The 10,595-nt window shown below is 40.5% G+C and overlaps 2 protein-coding genes across 7 annotated transcripts in view; one reads left to right on the forward strand and one right to left on the reverse strand.

The window, feature by feature from the left end:
• The window catches only part of LOC138979478 (uncharacterized), a 38,034-nt gene extending 34,429 nt beyond the window's left edge, over nt 1–3,605 (reverse strand). Inside the window, exon 1 of the mRNA XM_070352193.1 lies at nt 3,489–3,605. The gene's annotated coding sequence lies outside the window, so the exon portion shown is untranslated. The remainder of the gene's footprint in view (nt 1–3,488) is intronic.
• A 1-nt stretch (nt 3,606) lies between these two features.
• The window catches only part of LOC138979855 (E3 SUMO-protein ligase NSE2-like), a 15,571-nt gene continuing 8,582 nt past the window's right edge, over nt 3,607–10,595 (forward strand). For 3 of the 6 annotated variants that reach the window (XR_011460157.1, XM_070352607.1, XM_070352603.1), the window contains exons 1-3: nt 3,614–3,721; nt 4,152–4,346; nt 7,055–7,155. Coding sequence is in view for 5 of the 6 variants with exons in the window: in XM_070352607.1 (XP_070208708.1) it covers nt 4,172–4,346; nt 7,055–7,155 (276 nt within the window). In the remaining variant the exon portion in view is untranslated. Of the gene's footprint in view, nt 3,722–4,151; nt 4,347–7,054; nt 7,156–10,595 lie in introns of all 6 variants that reach the window. The other 3 variants (XM_070352605.1, XM_070352604.1, XM_070352606.1) reach the window with 3 other exon arrangements.

A 10,595-nucleotide genomic window follows, 5' to 3' on the forward strand; every position in this document is an offset into this window, starting at 1 on the left:
GGGCAAAGAGAGAGAACAAGTCGCGTAAGGCGAAAATACAATATTTAGTCAAGTAGCTGTCGAACTCACAGAATGAAACTGAACGCAACGCAACGCAGCAAGACCGTATACTCGTAGCATCGTCACTCCACCGCCCGTGGCAAAGGCAGTGCACGTGGAATTGACAAGAAGAGCGGGGTATTCGTTGCGCTAAGAAGGATAGCACGCTTTTCTGTACCTCTCTTTGTTTTAACTTTCTGAGCGTGTTTTTAATCCAAACATATCATATCTATATATTTTTGGAATCAGGAACCGACAAGGAATAAGATGAAAGTGCTTTTAAATTGATTTCGAAAAAAAAAATTTGATAATAATTTTTATATATTTAATTTTCAGAGCTTGTTTTTAATCCGAATATAACATATTTATATGTTTTTGGAATCAGCAAATGATGGAGAATAAGATAAACGTAAATTTGGATCGTTTTATAAATTTTTATTTTTTTTTACAATTTTCAGATTTTTAATGACCAAAGTCATTAATTAATTTTTAAGCCACCAAGCTGAAATGCAATACCGAACCCCGGGCTTCGTTGAAGAGTACTTGACCAAAATTTCAACCAATTTGGTTGAAAACTGAGGGCGTGACAGTGCCGCCTCAACTTTCACGAAAAGCCGGATATGACGTCATCAAAGACATTTATCAAAAAAATGAAAAAAACGTTCGGGGATTTCATACCCAGGAACTCTCATGTCAAATTTCATAAAGATCGGTCCAGTAGTTTAGTCTGAATCGCTCTACACACACACACACACACACGCACGCACACACACACATACGCACATACACCACGACCCTCGTTTCGATTCCCCCTCGATGTTAAAATATTTAGTCAAAACTTGACTAAATATAAAAAGGGGGGAGGGCAAAGAATTGAATTGAATTGAACTTTATTTAAAGGCACAGTAAGCCTCCCGTAAACCATCACAGAGCTCCCCGAGTTGTTTTTTAATGCTCTTATCCATTTGTGTTGCTTGATTGTGTTGTATCCAAGTGTGTTGTTTTGTTGTGTGCAGGTAGGGACCCATTAGACTCCGCTACATATGATGGCCAACACAACCAATGTTTGCTTTGAGGGAATGCAAGGTAAAATAAAGTAAAGAAATTACAAAAGTATTTGTCTCAGTTTTGGCTGTTCCATATTCCTCCCTTTCATTATTATTTCTTTTTGTTCACTCTTTTCTTGTACTTTTCAGTATTTTAAAATGTCTTTTTTTTCAAAAAGTCTTTAGTCACTTGCTCAAATAAATTCTGGGATAATTACATTTTTATATATATATTTATTTTTATTTTTAATTTAGGTGTTTTTGTTTTTGAAGTGGGGAAGCAATAAAGAGGTCGTCGATATTAAAACTGATATCGACAGAAATGTCGTCAATATCACTTTTGCACTGAGCTCAGTTTTGCCCAATTGACCAATGAAAATCCACGTAACATATGAAATAGCAATATATATATCCAAACTTACCAATATGATTTGTCTTCACTAACAGCATTTTTTGTGGAATGACAATGTAATCAAAATTCTGAAAAATTCTGGTTGAACTATGTTGCATTTGAACATTCATGCAATAATGTTTTTGGGTCACAGAGCAAAAATATATTTATTTAACAATCAAGCTTCTAAAAAAAAACTAGTTGCATTACGTTGCACTTGAAAGTACGTTCGGTAAGGTTTCTGGGACAGTGTGGAAATACAATATCATGCATTTAAAGGCCAACATAATTTGCAGATCTACATGTACAATTGTATTACTAGTATGCCCTACCTCAGTTGGGCATTCACTTAAGTCTTAGGAAGGTATGAGTGCTTTGCGAAGTGCAACAAATGTTGTGGCTGTGACAGAAAAGGAGTCCTTGCCAGACATTACGATTCAGCAGCTCTACAGTGCAGAGAAACCTCACATTTACAGGGTTTCATCTACTAGTGCACCCTGCGCCATTGGCGCATTAAATCTGAAAATGTCCCATCACAATTCCCTTCAGTGCGTCAAAGGGCGCATTGAAATTACGTACCACTGCGCCACCAAATGTACACTTTACATCGGATTACACACACACACACACACATACACAGATAACACGATATAGCGGCTAATTCTCAGATGGCACCATTATAATTGCACTATTTTGCATCTTTGGTCAAAAACGCGTACATGCATTTTTGACGCTTCTTGCCTTCGACTATGTCCGGCCCATCGGAATTTAGTTGAGGCCTCAGGGGGACAAATGTCCCATCAGAATGTAGTTGAGGCCTCAGGGAGACAAATGTCCCATCGGAATGTAGTTGAGGCCTCAGGGAGACAAATGTCCCATCGGAATGTAGTTGAGGCCTCAGGGGGACAAATGTCCCATCGGAATGTGGTTGAGGCCTCAAGGGGACAAATGTCCCATCGGAATTTAGTTGAGGCCTCAGGGGGACAAATGTCCCATTGCCTTTTTTTCCCAGGCTAAACCCTGCATTTAAGACCCTCTTCCCCGATTTAAAGACATCTCTCCTTTATAAGACCTTTTCTTTAAATTAACGGTTCCTAATATGACCTTGGTTAAATCTTATCGTATTTTTGGAGGTCAAAAAAGGGAGTTCCCACTGTTTCCGTTGGTGTCAGTTTGCTTTGAGATGAATCATCAGTAGGTTTGAACAAGTGGAGTCAAGCTCTATCAGTGTGCTAAATGTAGTACACTGGTGTAGAGATAAATGCACATTTCTGGGAAACCACAGCCTGTTGCAGTCTGAATGGGGGTCAATGCACATAATTTGTGTGTATGTTTGTCTGTCTGTCTGTACACCATATGTCACCATGTGACCTTGAGCTTATCTGTCTTTTGTTTTCCCTTCAGTATGTGACTTTGTGCTTATAGATCTGTCTTTTGTTTTCCCCTCAGTATGAGAGAAAGAGAGAGAAAAAGAGAGAGAGAGAGACAGAGAGAGAAAGAGAGAGAGAGAAAGAGAGAGAGACAGAGAGAGACAGGCAGACATACAGACAGACAGATAGCCAGACAGATAGACAGACAGATAGAAAGACAGACAGACAGACAGACAGACATACAGACTTATAGTTATACATGACCAAGTACGTGGTCTTCACTTAATACAGCGATCCATTTGCGGCATGATCACACGGAGAGACAGAGAGAGATGGGTGGGAGAGAGAGAATAGGGGAGAGCGAGGAGGGAGGCTGAGAGGAGGAGAGAGAGGGGAGCGAGGAGGAGAGAGAGGGGAAAAGCGAGAGATAGAGGGCCGGGGAGAGAGAGGGGAACAGAGAGACAGAGAGACAGAGAGAGACAAAGGGGGGAGAGAGAGAGGGGGGAGAACAGAAGGGGAGAGAGAGAGACAGAGACGGGAGAGAGACGGAGAGACGGAGGAGAGAGACTCAGAGAGAGAACAGCAAACTGGTCATGCACACATCGGACAAATGCACAACAAACACAGTATGAATCTACTCACGGTGATAAGTCAGTCAACCTGCTCACTGGATCGCACAATTTACCATTGTGTCGCTTCATCTGAAGTAAACGCGTCTTTGTTTATTCCAGACACCTTCGCACTCAGCATCCCTGGCAGAGAATCAAGAGTAGTGTCCCTTTCCGGAAGTTTCCTACTTCGCGGGACACAAGTTCGGAAACCGAGGAAGTTGGAGAAGTTCAGACTATTTCAGATTGTTTGACTGGGTTTGTTGGGTATATATTAGGGTGCTTTTTTCTGTGATAAGATGGTTTAGCTTCAGCGATCATGAGCCAATCTAATTGTTGAATTGTGATTATTGATAACTGCATAGAGACAGCATCTAGCGCAGAACCTAAGTTTCAGTTTTGTTCAGTTTCACTAGTTCAGTAGTTGCAGTTTCACTCAGCAAGTAATGCTGAATATGATACGAAATAATAATGGTAATTGTAGGTCTATAGGGAACAGTATGCGCAAACAATGTTCTAAGCATCAGGCATTCTTGGTCTAGGGAGATGGCCATACAACACTTGTAAGCACACTCATGCAAAACCATGACTGTAGCTGGAAGTTGTACAGCCCACAAACACAGAAGAATTAAGTCCTAACATTTGATAATTGGTTTGTCACACTCAACTGGAAGTTAAATATTCTATCTTTTCACAGGCCTATAAACAACCAATACCATGCCTCGTGGGTCAGGGGGAGCAAGCAACGTGGGCAGCTCGGGGGGTAACCCCAGTTTCCGTGGCGCGGAGCAGTCGTTGCACATCATGCGTCAGGTGAAGTCTTACTTCAACGTGGGCATGGATCATGTGCTGGAGGTTGCTGCTGACATGGCTGAATATGGCCTTGGAAAAGGTGTGTTTTTCCAGTTAAGCTGAGTCTAAATACGGACGTACATTTACAGAGGTTATGAACAGAAAATCTGAGAGAAAACAGGGACAGTCTTAAATTGGGGGGTTCACTCTACCTATTCCACACGAATTAGGTCGGTAAGAAATCATAAAAATGTAGAAGTACCAGAAGTAAAATATATTCTTTTATACTAGCTGTTTTCTTTTACGCTGACAACATGTTTGCAGCAGAGTGCTTTAATACTGTGAGTGTGAGCTAGTGTGACACAAGTTAAATGTTAGAGGGACTTCTGATTATGTACAACTGAATGTTAAAAGACGCACTCTATCCTTTCTCAGTTTCTGTGAAAAGAGATCTCTGAGATGGTGAGCCAAATTTTTGGCACGGGAAGGACTGTGCCTTTATTGCTTTAATGCAATGCTACAGTATTTACTATTTATAACAACTTTTTACTAGGTCAACTTTATTTGTAATCATTGGCAAGTTTTTGATTTGTCTCTGTGAAGTACAAATTTTGACAGAGAGAGGAAGGGGTGTCACTAAAAGTCGAAAAGACGCGAAAAGACACGAACAGTCCTGGTACATGTAACTGTTTTTAGTCGAGATTGGTGATTTAATATAAACAATCATCAAAACATGCACACTCTCTCTCTCTCTCTCTCTCTCTCTCTCTCTCTCTCTCTCTCTCTCTCTCTCTCTCTCTCTCTCTCTCTCTCTCTCTCTCTCTCTTTCTCTCTTTTTCGCTCTCTCTCTTTCTGTCTCTCTCTCTTCCTCTCTCTCTCTCTCTCGCATGTGTGTGTGGCAGGGCCTCACATCCACGTCGGACATCGGACATATGAGGATATTTTTTTCAAATGTCCTATACATTTTTCATGCAGGAGGACAAATGTCCTATTGTTTTTGTCACAAAGTGGTCAATGTCCGATTATTCTATCATTTGATCCGGACATCGTCAGTACTTCTTAATTTACAGTAGTTTGAATGCTAATTTATCGATGTATTGCGAAGCGATGTGTAGCAGACGAAATTAGACACTTTGTGCCTCTAGTACCAAAGAGTTTCCAAGGCTCGCAACTCGGAATGCTCGAAGCCAGTTGAAAGTTGCCTCCCTTCGCGCTTTCCCCGAAAATAACAAACATGCCGCCTAAACGAAAACTGATCCCAGAAAAGGGACAGAAGAAATTACACTTCAAGTCCCTTCCCTCATCATCTGTCAGAAGCACGGAAACTGAGCTTGCTCCAGCCCCAGAGCAGTTAGAGCCCGATCACCCAGGTGAGAATGTCAATCGCAATAGTCAAACACTGATCGGAGCCGAAGAAAGACACTACCCCCTCCCTCACCCCCACGCGTAACTTCGTCTCAAGCTTGATGCGTGTGTACCTGGAGGGGCCAAAGGATGACATTCACAAGTCACAGTGGGTGGTGAAGGTTGTTGAAAAGTGGACATCCACAAGGAAGCGAATGCTCTTCAGCAAAAGAAAGGAACCAGCACAGTAGTTGAAGTTCAGAGACAGAAACACTGCACTGACTCGATGTAATTTATTTTATACTTTCTGTTACCTGTTTGCCAAGAAAAGTATTTTTGTTCTTTTACCCTCGTGCCAAGAAACTAGTCAAGTTTAATTATATTTACGGTTTGTTACAGGAAAAAAATGTCCTATTGATTTGTTTTTGTTCAGGACAAATGTCCTATCACTTTTACGGACATTTGTCCTATGCTACCTCTCATGGATGTGAGGCCCTGGTGTGTGTGTGTGTGTGTGTAAGTGTGTATGAGCTTGTGTGTGCATACGAGGAAGTCCTTATCTGTTTGAAGTGGGCGGTCATTTGTGAAAAGCTCCCCAAAAACGGATCGCTTGGGCCCCAGGTGGTCGTAATGTAATGTGCCGCCAGCTTGACTGGGTATGTTGGGGGAATCAGCGTTTTGTCAAGTAGATGTTAATTCCTTTGTCGGATCGGATGGATAGAATACCAGCTCAGCTGGCGTGTGGTCAGTTGCGTAACTTTTATGAGTTACCCGGGGTAGCCGCTGATAACACGTTTGTGTGGGAATGTTTGATGCGCTCAGATCAAAGCCTCATTTAAGAGATAGCGAATTCCGTTGCAAGCCCCTGGAGCAAATTTTTGATTGGTGCTTTTGTGAACAAGAAACAATTGACAAGTGGCTCTATCCCATCTCCCCCCTTTCCCCGTCGCGATACTGTATAACCTTGAATGGTTGAAAACGACGTTAAACACCAAATAAAGAAAAGAAAAGTGAGGAGGTGATTGTTACAAGAAGGTGTGAATGCACTGTGTGAGTGTCAATGGTGAAAGGGTCAAAGGTGTGTTTTCGTGTATTTGTGCGTCTTTTCGTATCTATTTGCTGTCTTTTCGCGTCTTTTCGACTTTTAGTGACACCGAGAACATTTGGATAGATCTACTCATCGTGTAGTCTGCTGTTCTCTCTCCCATTATACAGTGCATATTTGTGTATATGTAAGCTGTCACTCGTGCTGATGGGCTGGTTTCAACCCCCAAACTTGGTGTATACAAATAGTGAAATACACCATTTTTCCTGAATGCTCTCTAGTCCACTCAGCTGGAATTGGGTACCTGACCCTTTTCAAGGCTGGGGAAGGTGAAGGCAGTGAGGGACAGGTGTGATTCACTAATGCAGGAGCCAAAAGGACATTGCAGACATGTTTGCTAATGGGTTTGCTTGTGACAGGTGAGGAGGCCCAGACCCAAAAGCTTCGCAAGATGATGCTGAGCTACGTTCAGATGGAGCGGGACATTGACATCTTCATGAACGCTGCTGGAGACGTTATGGCAAGGCTATTTTATCACTTTTCATAGTTGTATTTCGTGGTTTATATTTTTGTAGTGCCTTAATGGTGAGAATCGAAAAACAACAGAGAACATTAAATAAATGACAGTACTCAGGGTTAGTTCGTTCTTTAAAACTAAATAAAAAAAATAATAATTTAAATGGGAAAAAATGCCTGCCCCACCTTCTTTTTATATTTAGTCAAGTTTTGACTAAATATTTTAACATCGAGGGGGAATCGAAACGAGGGTCGTGGTGTATGTGTGTGTGTATGTGTGTGTGTATGTGTGTGTGTGTGTGTGTGCGTGTAGAGCGATTCAGACCAAACTACTGGACCGATCTTTATGAAATTTGACATGAGAGTTCCTGGGATTGATATCCCCATACGTTTTTTTCATTTTTTTGATAAATGTCTTTGATGACGTCATATCCGGCTTTTCGTGAAAGTTGAGGCGGCACTGTCACGCCCTCATTTTTCAACCAAATTGGTTGAAATTTTGGTCAAGTAATCTTTGACGAACCCGGACTTCGGTATTGCATTTCAGCTTGGTGGCTTAAAAATTAATTTATGACTTTGGTCATTAAAAATCTGAAAATTGTAAAAAAAAATAAAAATTTATAAAACGATCCAAATTTACGTTTATCTTATTCTCCATCATTTGCTGATTCCAAAAACATAAATATGTTATATTCGGATTAAAAACAAGCTCTGAAAATTAAATATATAAAAATTATTATCAAAATTAAATTGTCCAAATCAATTTAAAAACACTTTCATCTTATTCCTTGTCGGTTCCTGATTCCAAAAACATATAGATATGATATGTTTGGATTAAAAACACGCTCAGAAAGTTAAAACAAAGAGAGGTACAGAAAAGCGTGCTATCCTTCTTAGCGCAACTACTAACCCGCTCTTCTTGTCCATGAGCGGTGGACTGACGATGCTACGAGTATACGGTCTTGCTGAAAAATGGCAGCTACTTGACTAAATATTGTATTTTCGCCTTACGCGACTTGTTTAAGTTTTTAAATAGTTTTAAACATGGACCTGTGTTCGTTAAAGCATGTAAAATATGCCTTGTGTTTGAATTGTTTTTCAAATGTGAATGTATAACAATTCACATATTTTGTGAAACGGAAGTTGTTAAAAATTCCAGATTTAAAAACCTCGGTGATTAATAAAACGAACAGCAGCAGGGGGAAATTTGAGTAATTTGACTTTGTTATCTTGTGTTGACGTCTTTAAGGTGGCAGATTTTGTCGTTGAATGCTGTCTTAATTTTTGACTCACATGCGAAGCAAAAGTGAGTCTATGTACTCACCCGAGTCGTCCGTCCGTCCGTCCGGAAAACTTTAACGTTGGATTTTCTTGGACACTATTAAGTCTATCAACACCTGATGTGGCCTGATGGTGTATGGTTACAAGATCTCAAAAAACATGTGCGGCAACTTGACCTCACTTCAAGTTCAAGGTCACAGGGGCCGTAATTGTTGTCTTAAAAACGACCATTTTTCACATTTTCGCATTTTCTCTGAAGTTTTTGAGATTTAATACCTCACCTATATATGATATATAGGGAAGTAAGCCCCATCTTTTGATACCAGTTTGGTTTACCTTGCTTCAAGGTCAAGGTCACAGGAGCTCTTCAAAGTTCCGTCCTGGCGTCCGTCCGGAAAACTTTAACGTTGGATTTTCTTGGACACTATTAAGTCTATCAACACCTGATGTGGCCTGATGGTGTATGGTTACAAGATCTCAAAAAACATGTGCGGCAACTTGACCTCACTTCAAGTTCAAGGTCACAGGGGCCGTAATTGTTGTCTTAAAAACGACCATTTTTCACATTTTCGCATTTTTTTCTGAAGTTATCGAGAATGGCAACCTTAGCTATGTATGCTATACAGGACAATGTAAGCCCTATCTTTGGACACCAGTTTGGTTGACCTTGCTTCAAGGTCAAGGTCGCAAGGGTCCTTTAAAGTTGGATTGTATACATATTTTGAAGTGACCTTGACCCTGAACTATGGAAGATAACTGTTTCAAACTTAAAAATTATGTGGGGCACATGTTATGCTTTCATCATGAGACACATTTGGTCACATATGATCAAGGTCAAGGTCACTTTGACCCTTATGAAATGTGACCAAAATAAGGTAGTGAACCACTAAAAGTTTGTTTGTTTGTTTGCTTAACGCCCAGCCGACCACGAAGGGCCATATCAGGGCGGTGCTGCTTTGACATTTAACGTGCGCCACACACAAGACAGAACTCGCAGCACAGGCTTCATGTCTCACCCAGTCACATTATTCTGACACCGGACCAACCAGTCCTAGCACTAACCCCATAATGCCAGACGCCAGGCGGAGCAGCCACTAGATTGCCAATTTTAAAGTCTTAGGTATGACCCGGCCGGGGTTCGAACCCACGACCTCCCGATCACGGGGCGGACGCCTTACCACTAGGCCAACCGTGCCGGTCCACTAAAAGTGACCATATCTCATGGTAGAAAGAGCCAATAAGCACCATTGTACTTCCTATGTCTTGAATTAACAGCTTTGTGTTGCATGACCTTGGATGACCTTGACCTTGGGTCAAGGTCACATGTATTTTGGTAGGAAAAATGTGTAAAGCAGTTCTTAGTGTATGATGTCATTGCTAGGTTTAGTTATTTGAAGGTCAAGGTCATGTAAAGGTCAAGGTCAAGCATGTGAGTCGTATGGGCTTTGCCCTTCTTGTTATGAAGATCCTTTGAGGTCTTTAAAAGGTCTTTGAGTCAAAATGCTGTGCAAAATTCTTTAAAGTGAAGGAAGAGACAAATAAGTGTGAAATGAAGACCTATTGCTTAGCGTTGCTTGCCAAGTCTTGAAAGATCAAGTGTGATAAGAATGCGATTTCCCTCAGTTCAGTCACTGACATGTGAAACTTGGTAGACTTATATATATATTGGCTTCATGATTTTTGTTATACAGTTTAACCTCTTTGTTATACAGTTTAACCTCTTTGTTATACAGTTTAACCTCTTTGTTGTACAGTTTAACCTCTTTGTTATACAGTTTAACCTCTTTGTTATACAGTTTAACCTCTTTGTTATACAGTTTAACCTCTTTGTTATACAGTTTAACCTCTTTGTTGTACAGTTTAACCTCTTTGTTATACAGTTTAACCTCTTTGTTGTACAGTTTAACCTCTTTGTTATACAGTTTAACCTCTTTGTTATACAGTTTAACCTCTTTGTTGTACAGTTTAACCTCTTTGTTATACAGTTTAACCTCTTTGTTGTACAGTTTAACCTCTTTGTTATACAGTTTAACCTCTTTGTTGTACAGTTTAACCTCTTTGTTGTACAGTTTAACCTCTTTGTTGTACAGTTTAACCTCTTTGTTATACAGTTTAACCTCTTTGTTGTACAGTTTAACCTCTTTGTTATACAGTTTAACCTCT

The sequence above is a fragment of the Littorina saxatilis genome, linkage group LG11, assembly GCF_037325665.1.
Source record: "Littorina saxatilis isolate snail1 linkage group LG11, US_GU_Lsax_2.0, whole genome shotgun sequence".
Classification (NCBI taxonomy): domain Eukaryota; kingdom Metazoa; phylum Mollusca; class Gastropoda; order Littorinimorpha; family Littorinidae; genus Littorina; species Littorina saxatilis.